Raw genomic sequence first — 13,487 nt, forward strand, 5'->3', positions numbered from 1 at the left:
ATCCAATTTCAGTCTCAGCATTCTGTGTGTGTAAGACTTAATCTTACAATACACTGAAGACAAGCTGGAATGCACACAGATTTATCTCTGCATTTACACTGGAGCAATACAATGATGTATCAATCAAGCCTAGTAATCACATGTCACAAGGGATCATAACCAGTGACCGGTGCACCAACAGGCCAAGATGGTTGCCTTTTTGCGTTTCACTGCATTTTATCACTATATTTACCATTAAGTGATGTTTTTCAATGTTGGATCAGTATAAAAGTAGCCATAAGGTAAAGAAAGATTTGGATGAATCATAACGACAGATCAAAGATGGAGGAATGGATATTTACTCTTTACCACTTTCTTTTTATCCTTCCTGTAACAACACAATGCATCACAAAGCATTGTAATATCAATTTGTACAACATTAACATTGCAAAGGACTACTTGGAGTGCAATAATTACAAAAATCATGACATTGATCTTGTTGGATGGACTATCGTTGCAGTAGATGACCACACCTGACATGAGACAGTACCCATGAAGCTCAAGGTCACAGAGTGTTTGACACACTACTGAGAAAAAGAAGAGCGATTTATAACAGATATAGTCCATTTTCCATTATAGTCATGCCCATATAATCCATTATAGGCATGAATGATTGTCATTCAATCATTCAAGGTTATCTAAAAGGGATAACCTTTTAGATTATCCCTCCATGCCCATGCTGGAGTAGCAGAAAAATCAAAATAAGCTCTTTGTTCTCCTAAATATTTTTGTAACCAACAGCAATCTAATTTTATTACTGCATGCCAGTGTATAGCATCAGCGAATCACACAGTGGCAATCATGCTGATTAATGTTGATAAGACGACTTTTTCGTCTTCGTGTTTCCAGCACATTGTGACCTTCAACATCTTGGACACCAATATATGTGTAAGGTGCAGAGACTGAATTGAATGTGTTATACATTACATCAGAATGCAATTAGCCAAAAAGTATTGCAACATTCATTTATACAAGTATGTGATACTTACCGATATATTCACACAGTATTATGCATATACTTATCAAACTCTTTTTTTTTTTTGAGTTTATGTTGGTAAATACAAGTGAATATTGGTGAAAAAAAGAAAAAAAAATCTAACTTGTAATGACATTTGCTGACACTAGACATAAACTTGGCCCATTTAAAAGCATAGATTTGAGGCGGTGGCACTTGATTAAGGGATGGGTAGTTAAGTATTTAAACTCTTCCTTTGACGTAACGGCCTTTTAATCAAAGGCTTTAAAAAACATTTAATTTGTGTCATCTGGATTTTGTAATAAATAATAAGATTCTCTTTTTTGGTGTACAAAAGAATATGGATGTGTCATTATGGAGGAGCTGCTTAAGTGATTTGCAAAGGAATGTGAACAGGTGAGGAGGAACTAGATGCAGTGAATAAAATGACTACGTCACTGCTATGTGCAAAAGTTGTCCCTTAGATAAGAGGAAGGATTATTTCCAGTTTCAAGTGCAGCAGATGTAGCAGCATAGAACACACTGCTGTGTTTTTGTTTTTAAGCAGCTCTGAGCTAAATGCAACACCAGGATGGGAGGCAAGACCCTCCTATTCAAGGCATGAGTAATGGTTGTAGCATTATGGAGATTTGGATGTAGGTAGATGGAGAGACATAGCTAAGATCTTTCAGGCCCTCTTCCACTTGGGTGTTAAAAGTAAAAGGTGTCGTTTTCAACACATCATCCGTTTTATCTACTACATCTAAACAACCCCATCAAAATCCCCCAAGCATGAGAAACCCAATTGATTGTATTTGCATAAAATGCATATGAAACAAGTTTGCCTTTTTATTCTATAGAAACCACATCAAAACATATCCATATTATTACATTTCAAGTCTGAAAATACTTGACCAGAATCTACTTAACTTCCATCATTTTCTTTATTGTCAAAACAGTAACACAGTGAACCAAAGCATGCATGAAGTCTTTAAACATAAAATATGACGATCAGAAAAACATTGCAGGCTTGAGTAGGTCTAGGACGGCAGTCGCTCACCTCCCCTCCCGCCCATTTCATTGTCTGCACATTCCACAAGTGTTTAGGACAAACTGTGCATACCTAGTTTCTCATTAAAAGTCTGGGCCAATTAACAGGGTGACTGGGCTCACCATCATTAGGGTCTCTTATTTACTGTGGCCTGCAAAAATAGGCACAGTAGTGCTAATGACAGGGAGCAGCCGCCCCAAACTTTCCCAGCCTCGGGGGGAGTCTTTTAGCTGTAGGAGTGTCTGCAGCCGTTCCTGTAAAGTGACCAGAACCTCCCCAGCACCCTGCCAATTTTGTGAGTCCTGACTGCTGGCATCACACAAATAAAAGAGGATGACAAGCTGTGGCTGGGCTCAGAGACTGGAGAAGAGGCTAGAAAAATACAGCAGCAGTAAGAATCAGTAGTCAAGTTATGCATGATGTGAGATTACAAAGTGAAAGCTGTTTGAGAAAGCTTTCCTTTCCCACAGTCGCTGTCTAGCAGTTGCCAGCACACAAAAAATGTTTTGCTCTCTTCTTGTTGCCACAAAAAGTAGTAAACGACTCATTCACATAATTAATGTGGTGCATTAATTAATTAGATAATTTTGTCTGGTTCTGCGTCGGCTGTAAAGCAGGACACCATCCTGATGAGAAATCGCTTTAAGCTGTAGAAAACCACTTCTGACGGTAGACGAGTTTGTGATTTTACTGAGAATCTGCTTGCCAACGAATTAGTGTGCGACATTTGACACACACACACACGAGACGTAGCATACTGAAGCGAGTTTACACTTTGGATCACATTCTTCAATATTGTATTACTCAAAAAAAAAAAAAAACATGATTTTTAGCAAAGGGATAAGTTGGGACACCCTACACCCCATAGTCTGCAGTATGTTATTTTGTACAAAGAATACCAATGAGTCCAAGTTCTAGGTTTACATTTCAGAGTTTTAAGTGAGTCTATGGTAGATTTACTGGTACATGTTGGATCATTGTCATGTTTCAGGATCCACATTTGTTTCAGCTTTAACCTTTGTACAAATAACCTCACATTTCCCCTCAGCTCCCTCCCTCTGACACACAGCAGGATTCATGGTGGATTCAATGATGAGCTGATCAAGTCCTGCTGCAGCAAAGCATCTAAAATCATGATGCCAACACCTCCATGCATCATTTGCCATGGACGTGGTCTCCACATGTTGTGTACAATCTCGCTTCAACATAATCTGAAGTCAGATTCCGTGCTTCTTCACACAATCCTGGCCAATAAAGCTGATTCTGATTCTGTAGAAAATATAATTAAGTTTCACGATAGGATCTGACAGTTTTTACAAGTAAGATTAGAAATTAATGCAGCTTTACTTTGTCTTTTTTCAATCTGTTAATTTTCACAGGGACATTCTTCTTCTTCTTTGGGTAAAGTTCAAGCATGTCATGTTCATATGCAATATGTTAAAGACTCTTTGACACTTCGCATGTCTGAAAGCTTATCCCTAAAGGCACAAACAGAAAGATGATATGACAAGACAGCATTGCATTCAACTCAATACTCACCACTACGATATGCAGAAAAACTAGACAGCGCACCCAAAAAAAAAAAAAACATTTGTGTCCCACATTTAATAAAATAATTTGTAAGAAATAAACTCATTTTATTATGTGGAGCAATATGTACTGAATGAAAATCTAGACTGACCGCAGTACATCGTTTTCTGTAGATATCTTTTTCTTGTAACAATAGGTGCATGCAAGCATTACCACACAGACACATAATATCTAGCATGCAATCATCAACATTTAACCTCTGTACTTATGGGTTATTCAAGCTGAATAATTGATGCCTGTGCACACAAGTCTGAAACTGTGCATGTAGCTGACTGGAGTGAAGCAAAATGACTAGCCTTCGATGAGTCAGTAACTCTGTTTAGCATGGCAACCATTCTTTATGTTTACATGTAAATTTGTGTTTAAAGCTGGAAAGAATGAGCTTAAGCAGCGAATCACTGCAAAAAGTCAGGCCGTAAATATAATAGTAAACATCACGGGAAACAATTCAAATCATTGCATTTAACAATGCCAACTTGCTAGATTAGCACCTAATTTTTAAACAGGAATGAAATTTGGAAAAATAAGTTGCTTCCAAATGCGCTTTAACTGGAACTTTGTACTCCGCTAAAATGTTAATTAGATCAATAAAACTCCTGGCCCACCTGACCAACATTTCTTTTGCTTAACTAAAACTTTCCCTCCCCTGTCCTTGAAGGGACGCGTTAGGATTTTAGAAGATAGGTTCTATTACAAATGTTTTGGGAAATTAATAGCTTACCTGCAGTGAGGAACTCCTTATTTAGTCTAAATCCACATTCATTGGTCCCTTTTGCCTGAGCCAACAGTGGTCCCATGGGATGAGACCATAGCAGACTTATAACAAATCCAGAATCAAATACGTTAGTGGTTTATGCAAGCACTATTTTTGTGCCATAGAGTTTTTATGTTTAAATTGGCAAGCTTGTGATTATTTACATTTCCACCTTTTATCTCAGACAGTTTCTGACTGGAACATGTTTACATGTTCGGTTCTCTGAATCACTGGTGGTGCAAAACCTCCCACATTCAGTTAATCCATAAGCAACCATCAACCTTTGAGTAAATAACTGCACAATGCAAACAAGTCTAATGTTCAGAGGTTTTTAAAATGGCATTCACATAAATGAGACATTATGGAGTTTGTTGTTGTTGTTGTTGTTGTTGTAAGACAGTAGAAATCTGGTTGGATCCAACTATTAGCTAACTGTTAACTTCATCTTCTACTTACTTTCGCTCTGGGATTATGCAATTATTTAATTGACCAACTAATCTGGATTTATACAAAACAAAATACCAAGAAAGTCATCCACAGCAGGTAAGATATTAGCCAGTCACGCAACATCAGGCTAAAGAGATTGTGCATTTTAGTAGCTAGATGAGAAATTTTGCATAAAAATAAAAATCTTATTTTTGTTAGGGGTAAAGATTAGTGCCAACATCAAGCTCTGGATCAGATGCTAACATTAGTATCTTATAAAAGTTAGCTTGTCGCAGTATTGTCAATGCTTGTAAATGGGTATCTTGCATGATAACTGCAATATAAAAAGGGAAGCAAAATTTTGTAGCAATTTAAAGGAAGATATCAGACTAGCCAATTTGGACTTATACTAAATGAAGATTCCCAAGATGTTATCGACTACATACTTTGACCCAAAGCCCCACTAAAAAATAATCTCAGCCCTATCCCTTTAAAGTTTGGGTGAAAATATACTTAACTGGCTCCCCAAAACTGAAATAGCATCAGATGAACAGAAGAGACAATGTAACTTAGAGCTCTGTTGTGGACTAACACTTAGATGAACCACTGTAGCTTCAGGGGAAATATTCTCAACATGAATCACAGAAACTTGTTTAGGCTCTCCCTCTCTGTTTGTCTTTCACAAAGTGTGAACTTTCCACAAAACCACTTTAGAAATGACATCTCTTGCCGACTCCAACTTGGGTGTTGTGCACTGCACCGACAGCTCAACCAACTATACCTGAACTCACACCCTGTGAACAAAAAGGAGAGGAATGCAGAAGCAAAGCCTCTCCCTGGGCAGAGAAAAGGGGAAAAAAAACTTCCCACATATTCACCAAATCACACCCATTTGGTCAGATATAGCTGCAGTCCCCAAGGAGATGAGAAAACATCAAACAACAACAAGGCTTGTGATGTCAAAAAGGGGAGTATGTTCATTATCCTTTGTGTTTAATGTCGCCATGTTTAATTGCTTATGTGTCAGCACATTAATAATAAGCTGAAACATACCTGTAATTTTTGTGGGTTACTCCCTTTTCGAGGGAGAAAACTTCAAGGGTGGAGGCTCATCTTTAGCAGTCTGGTCTATAAAAGCATTACATGAAGCACCGCAACAGTGGACTTTGAAGCAGTACTTGATAAAGATAAAAAGACGATTTGTACTCCCTTCAAAACTCCTGGTATCGCATTTGAAGATCTTGATGCCACTGTTCTTGCTAAGGAAATCAGACAACAGCCTCGACTGTTTCATAATTGGAGCAGCTCACCACATCCTCAACACGCATTGTTGCCTTTTTTGTAAGAAGAACTTTGTTCATTTCACTGCATCCTCAAAATACACAGCTGCAACTTTATGTTTCCAGATTCATTGCCAATGTTCGCTGAGCATTCGTTTTTCATTTTTTTTGTGCCAAGTATGACTCTGAAACTTTGCACAAAACTTGAAATGAAAGCAAGAGTCAAAACCCGTCTGCTGAAACTAAAACACAGACTTCCTGCTGACGAGAAACATGCAGACCTTGCTTTCGTTGTATATGTGTTACGGAACACAGCACAAGAAAATGCTCATCTAAAAATGTCTTCAAATATTTACTTCGCTTTAGGGGACCACAACTGAAAAACAAAAAGACATCTTTTCATCAACTTCTACATGTTTTCCTGAAAAGCCTCTGTTTTTTTTCTACCCAAAATTATAATGCAACTGCCTTTGGTTTTGGATGACTTTAACCAGTTTTCGTCTAGCAAGCGCAGCACCAAGCTGTCAGTAAAACCAACACAAAGAGCAAGAGCAGGGTAGGTAAAACACGGAGATGAAAGACCGCCAGACACAATGGAAAACATATTCAAATTGCAATCACAGGAGTATTGAGAACAAGGCTGAATTACTGTGACTGTTCGGGGCTGTGCTCTGAAACCCCTCAAGTAGTTTTCCATCTGCTGAGCTCGCAGTCAGGTCCAGTTATTTCTAAAGACCTTCTGTGAAGTGCAGCAGGAGAGGAGCATGCCTATCCAGACATTTAACGAAAAAATAGGGAAGAAATGCAGCACTGAAAGGCTGACTTTTCAAAAATGAAGCATGAAAGCACATCATTACCGTTCAACAGGCAACTTTAAAGGTTAGGAGGGTAACAGAAACAGCTGCTGGACTGATGTAATGTGTCTGAGAGCTTCAGAGGCTTGCACCTGGTGCCGTTCCATCACAAATCAAACTGAATACCTAATGAAAAAAACCTTCTGGACAGAAACAGGAAAGGCATCAACACACATCAGTTTCTTCAAATCTCACCACTGACGACCTTTCTTTTTTGTTTTTCTCATTGATTTGTTCAATTGTGGGCTTTTAAAGTTTTAAAACATCTGGCCACATCATATTTACACGGCCTCCTCTACACCAACACACACCTTTGAGAGCACTTTGCTCAATCAGCCGTTTTCCTTTCGATGCAATGCTTAGTGCGACATTAAAGTGTCAATTTAATGTTCAGTTTTACCTGCCCTTTGACCTGAGCATGCACAATACCTTAAGTAGCTATTATGAGTAGTACAATGAAACTTGCTCATGGGCAGCCAGGCATTATGTCAGATTAAACACAATGCCAAACGGTGGAACAAGACAGAGTTGGAATCTACCATATGTCAGCACAAGACCAAGAGCATGGTGACAAAAGTGAGAGGAGGAGTGAACATTTTGGGTAAAGCCTCTTGAGTTCAAGATCGGATGTCGAGGCTAGTAGAGACATTTCAAGGACTATGAGACTTTTCAAGGTAAATGTTTTGCTTGTTAGAGGAAGACCCACTAAAAATGATCGACTTCAAAAGACTTTCCTCATGTACCATCAAAGAATGTGAATTGTATTTACCAAATGATTTGTATAAAATCAAATACTGTTGTTGACTTGTATATAGATCATAAATGGTTTGAGTACTTACTTTTACTTTTAATTCTATTGTTTCACCAAATCCCACAGCTCTTTTGTCAACCTTCAATGTTTTTAATCAGATGTAGAAATAATTTTGTAAAAATTTTTTCTGTTGTCATTTATTACTTCAGTACAATTTATCGTCTCACTTATTGTGAATTCTAACTTTTATAAGCCCCGAAGGCTTCAACTCGACTATAAATCTAGGTATCCTGCTCATCATTAAATTAAACCCACGCTACTTGTTACACAAAGCTGTATGCTGTAATGTGAACTCCCACAAGTGAGCTGTGTCAAACAAAATATATGTAGATGGGAATAGCGGAGCTACTTACCAAGTTAAATGCGGTGCAATTAAGTCTGTCTTCTCCTCCACCTGTGTTATGTTATTTCTGAGCAACAAAAAAAAAACCTTCTACAGCCAGGAGTCAGCACGGTTAGATGCTGCAGTCTGGCAGACACTGTCACCAATAGTTATTTAAAAAAAGAGAATAAGAGCAGCTTTTAAAACACCGGAAAGCCGCTGCCGCTTCTCAGCAAGTCGTGTGGAAGGTTTAGAAGGCACGCGAGAATGCCAGCTGTGAGCGCGCGCTCTGCGGTATAACCAGGATAAACTCGCGATGCCATGTGCCTTTACCAAAATAAAAAAGGTTGACACAAGCTGAAAGTAAGGGGCGTGTCTTACCACAGAGCACACGGCAGATTGAGCTATTGATCCAAAACCAACTGCGCTGTGTCCACGCGCCTCCTACTGACGAAAAGTGGGACGTGCAACAGGAGACAGGTTAATTGAGTTTGAGCAGCTCTATGAGGGACATTAGAAATCTGAGTTTGAAATGTGAAATAAGAAGAGTTGAAATAGCAAGACACTCCCACGTTGATGATTTAAAGGTCACTGCAAATAAAAGCACTGATGACATCTTGATCAAAGGTGCCTTAATGTTGATTCATGGTTGGGCTGTGTGATCACTCCACAGCCAAACCTACCTGTGAACTTAAATTGCACAATGTCCCTATAATCTACATGGATCATGTTATGTAATCTTAGAGTGAATCACCCAGAAAACCAATAAAAATCCCACAGCTGAATGATTTCCATAAAACGACAGCCTTACCTTGAAAAATATTTATTCTAAGTTGTTGGTATGCTTTTCTAAGTAAATGTGTTGCTCCACGAACTTGTGATGCAGTTTTATTTTGATTTAAATCAAAATTGTATTGTCCAAGAATAAAGAATAAGAAATCAGGCTTGAACTTTCATTGATCTTCTTGTCTATAACAAACGATCAGCAATATTACCAAAACATACAAAATGAATAAGTGAACACCAGTCGCTTTTTATCACTGTGATATTTAATCAACTTTAATATAAATTGCGTACCATATATATGCAATACACTGTTCCTTATAAGCAAATATATATTATCCTTTCAGTTTTACAAACTGTTACAATCTGTACAATCATCTCATGTGGCTAGTAAATGAAAATCATTTTTTACAGTGAAACTTTCACTTAAATATGAGACTTTTTTTAGATAAAGTCTTATAAACTTATCAAGTTACACTTGAACCAAAAACAGATGATTTTCTTGAATACTGCTTTCAAATAACAATGTAAAAACATAAAAGAAAAATATCACAAAAGCAGCTGTTGCAAACATAGCAGACAGTGAGCTGGGAATGTTTCGTGGACATCTGAACAGATGCATGTCGTCCTCAGCTACTTTTGGCACTTCACATACAGCGTTAAATTTAGCACTTCAAAGGATAATTTAACCATCAGAGCATTCTTGATCCAACCTCTTAAACACAGCTGCAGCTGTAGCATATATGAAAATTAATTTGAAAGCAGAGAATATGATGGAGGCTTTTACTTTTCATTATCAGGCAGAAAACAACAGCCTAGCACTTTACTGTAATCAAATAAACTAGTGCATGAACTACACCATAGACTTGGTGTGATTCATTCACAGGCAGTATACAGATGACAGTATGTCAAAGCCCTTACTGTCCTAAGGTTGTTTGTGATGTTTCTTCGAAAACTGCTGCAGTTATTTCAGACATCTGAAAGAAAATCTGGGGGGAAAATATGTGAAAGAAATATTAATAACTCAGGAAAACGCTACAAAACTCTCTATCTTTGTTTTTACATCCCAGTTGCGGTTTGTGTAGGCACTGTGGTGACAAAAGGCTGAGTGCAGCAGTGTGCTGTTTAAGGACCTCAGAGGGAATTGTGCTGTTCAGTGGGAAGGAATGCAAATTTCCTGCAGCTGCAAAAAATTGTGGAATAAGGAAACTAAAATGTTCGTTTTGTGCATAAGAATCAGTCACGTCAGTGTTGCTCTAAAGGCTCCTGAAATCACTGTGCAACACACGCTCGCATTCAGTATGTGCTCACACATGCAGGACAGTGAAGAGAGAAACCACACGGTGTCCCTCCCTTCTCTTCTGGAAAACAGAGTGCACATGCAAACTCCACAAAACATAAGCAGTAAACGGGACAAGGAAATGTTCATTAGCTATGCTCATCAGTCCCACTGAGTATTGGCAAGCAGCGAGTGAGGAAGTCAGACTGGTGTCACGTAATTCCCAGGAAAAGTCCCAAAAGTATGAGTCCGTTCTGACGTACCTGCAGAGAGTACAGTGCATACATAAGGTCACAACACAGAAACAAAGAAGGATTGTTGATGCATGATAAATTTGTAATAAAGAAGCATTTAATGTCTTGTTATGTTCAGAAGAGGGGGCTCTCACATAAAAACGCTTCACATTTGTTGTTTAATGTTCTGTCGTTTGTGTTGTTTTAAAGTTACTTCTTGCAAATTGACACTGGTAAAAAAAAAAAAGTGAAATATAATTGAAAATATAGCAATGATTCTGCAGACAAGTGCTAACCGACAAGTAAATAATGTTGCCATAAGGATGCATGAACATGGACATCGCTGCTCTTCTGTGCTTCGTAAAGATAACGCTCCACTTTCTGTAGGTATTGGTTCATCTAGATGATATGTATGTGAGCTGCTTAGTCATCAACTGTGTCTTCTTTTTTAAGCAAGGGGTAAAATAGTATAATTTAAAGTGCAATTTTCAATAACTTGTTGAAGATTAGACTATTTAGTGCACAATTTATAAAAATATATACAACAAGGAAAAGTTTTTGCAATCTTTATTCTGGAATTTAGCCTTTTAAAACACTGAGCAAAAGAATCCAAGAGGCACTCTCAATGTAATAAATGTGTCGCATTATAGAACTCGAACACTAGGTGGTGCAATTGAGATCTTTTTCTTTTCCTCCAGGAAACTGGTATTTGTGCTTTATTTGGTCTGACCTATGTACATCATATCCTGCATATTTTCAAGGACAAGTGTGCCTGGAGACTCATGGGTTAGTTAGCTCACAGCGTCGTTTAATGATGGTAAAAATAGAAAGTCTGTTACCTACAAACCAGCCGTCATCACATTTTTCTATCACTTGCACAATGTCCCCTTCTCTGAGCTCCAGCTCGTCAGCATTCTGGGGTTTGTAGTTGTAAACAGCTTTATACCTACAGTTCGAAAGACAGACAAAATTAATCCAAATGGTTTCACATAACCCATCTGATCTGCAGCAAAGCTAAAAAAAACAGACGTACGGTCGACGTTGCCCCATTATTGAACCAGGATTGCTCTGAGAGTTGACATGCGCATTCGAGGGAGCGTACAGGCTTGGTATTGCACCCTGGGGGGGGGGAACAATTTTCACATCAGTTAAAGTGACATCATAAATATTGCTGTATCTACACAAGCTAGGAAAGCACACAGGTGTGGGCATGCTGTGATATTTGAAGGCGGTGGTGAGAGCAGACCTGTGAGGGACCAGTGTATCTGGGAGTGCTCACTGAAGGAGCTGCCGCTCTGTGCACGGGCGCTGAAGACTGAGAAGAAGGTGAAACTGCTCTAAAGGTGGAGGGTGCTGCAACCAGGTTGCTGTTCTGGTTGGTGGGAGAAGGAGTACTCGGGGTGCGTTGGGGAAGTCGATGGTGTGACAGTGTCTGGTTGGGGGAGCGTGACTGTGAGCCCGGGCCGCCATACGGGACAGGTGACGACGGTTTCAGAGGGGAGTGCTCAAGTTTGGGGCTGAGGGAAGGGGGCGTGAAGGGAATCAGTGGTGACCGCGGGGACGGGGAGTAGAGCGGACGCCCCGGACTCTGCGGTCCAGGAGACATGGGGCCCGCTGAGAAGTCATCCGTGGAGTATTTGGTGCGGGGCATCTTGTTGACCTGGACGTAACTGGCCGGGAAGATGCCGCTTCGATTCGTTCCAGAGATCCTGCCCTCCAACCACTTATCGTCAACTTGCCTGGTTATGCAGATCACCTCGCCCTGCCGGGGAAAGGAAACAAAATTAGGAAATGTTACTTCATATATAATGTTTTGGTCATTCGGAGGTGCAGTTTTTATTATAAATTCCAAATATTTTAACAGCCAAACTATCAGTCTGCTTAGTCCTACTTTAAAGTTTTTTGTTTTGATGTCTTTTTTTCTACAGTAATGAAAATTGTCAAGGTGAACCACTCACTTTGCGAAAGGAAAGCTCAACAGGAAGGTCAGCATTGAAGTTATATAGAGCTAGAGCTTCTCCATACTCCAACACCTGGAGAGTAGGAGACTTGATTGGTGTCGGCTTCTCTGTGGGAGGTAGAACCTGAAATAAAAATAAAAAAAAGAGTTATTACGGATGTATAAAATTTACAATTACAATTACTTTACAAAAGTTTTCATATATCCCTTAAGGGTTTTTTCACATTTTGTTAAACTTCAGCGTGCCTTATTGGTATTTTATGTGATGGATCAACACAATAGAATGTGTATCTGTAAACTTGAGGGAATAATATGCAGAGTTTTATTTATTTTTGTGTTTTAAGTGTTGTAATCTGAAAGATTTGGCATGCTTATGTGTTCAGCCCCTTTACTCAGATACTGCTACATAGATTTCAAGGTCTTATGGTCCAGTCAAAGTCCAGACCTAAATCCAGATGATAATTTGTGGCAAAGTTTGAAAAATACACCTTCAGTCAGATTAAACTTCCTCTATATTACCAGTAATATTGACGCTAAACCTTTCAGCGTCAACATGTGTAAAACTAGCAATATAATCTAAAGGACCTGCATTTTACCTGTAGCAAAAGGTTGTTCTACGAAGCACAGACACAAGGAAACTTCCTTCACTTCACAATTATGCACTACTTTTTGTTGGTAAATCACATACAATACATGTGCAGCACCCTTTGAGTTTATCTGAAAAAGTAAAAGACATTAGGAAGAAATTCACCTCCACATAAGAAGTTGGGAAAATGCCAGCTCTCCCATGATGCTCCCCTTCAAACCAGTTGGCGTCTACCTGCCTGTGGATGTAAACAATGTCGCCTTTCTGCAGCGTGAGCTCCCTGAACACAGCACAACACAAGAAGAAGGTGATTTTTTGAAATGCAACTCAAAAGGTTGAACAATTATTACAAATTGGTATTGTGAAAGTAATTTAGACCGCAAATTTGACCCCTAAGTTTACATGCAAACTTCAAGTGATTACATTGAAAGGAGAAGTTTTCTTTGATTTATCTAGGTATATATTTCACCTGGGTGACTGAGCCTGGAAATCAAACTTGACTCTTGCAGCTTTCATCTACCAATGCAAAAAGAAATCCGTTAAAAGACTTGCATTTGCCATGTT

General features: G+C 38.9%; 2 protein-coding genes across 11 annotated transcripts in view; both read right to left on the minus strand.

Annotated features, from left to right (window-relative positions):
* The window catches only part of pdlim2 (PDZ and LIM domain 2 (mystique)), a 44,115-nt gene extending 35,681 nt beyond the window's left edge, over positions 1-8,434 (minus strand). Inside the window, exon 1 of the mRNA XM_015037212.1 lies at positions 8,114-8,434. The gene's annotated coding sequence lies outside the window, so the exon portion shown is untranslated. The remainder of the gene's footprint in view (positions 1-8,113) is intronic.
* A 677-nt stretch (positions 8,435-9,111) lies between these two features.
* The window catches only part of sorbs3 (sorbin and SH3 domain containing 3), a 37,005-nt gene continuing 32,629 nt past the window's right edge, over positions 9,112-13,487 (minus strand). For 7 of the 10 annotated variants that reach the window (XM_015037215.1, XM_015037214.1, XM_015037217.1 and 4 more), the window contains 7 exons: positions 13,393-13,439; positions 13,089-13,203; positions 12,336-12,461; positions 11,624-12,139; positions 11,411-11,496; positions 11,217-11,323; positions 9,112-10,407 (listed from right to left, as the gene is read on the minus strand). In XM_015037215.1, the coding sequence (XP_014892701.1) occupies positions 10,346-10,407; positions 11,217-11,323; positions 11,411-11,496; positions 11,624-12,139; positions 12,336-12,461; positions 13,089-13,203; positions 13,393-13,439 (1,059 nt within the window). In that variant the 3' untranslated portion in view covers positions 9,112-10,345. The other 3 variants (XM_015037219.1, XM_015037222.1, XM_015037221.1) reach the window with 3 other exon arrangements.

The sequence above is a fragment of the Poecilia latipinna genome, unplaced genomic scaffold, assembly GCF_001443285.1.
Source record: "Poecilia latipinna isolate Pla-1442-1.1 unplaced genomic scaffold, P_latipinna-1.0 Scaffold398, whole genome shotgun sequence".
Classification (NCBI taxonomy): Eukaryota; Metazoa; Chordata; class Actinopteri; order Cyprinodontiformes; family Poeciliidae; genus Poecilia; species Poecilia latipinna.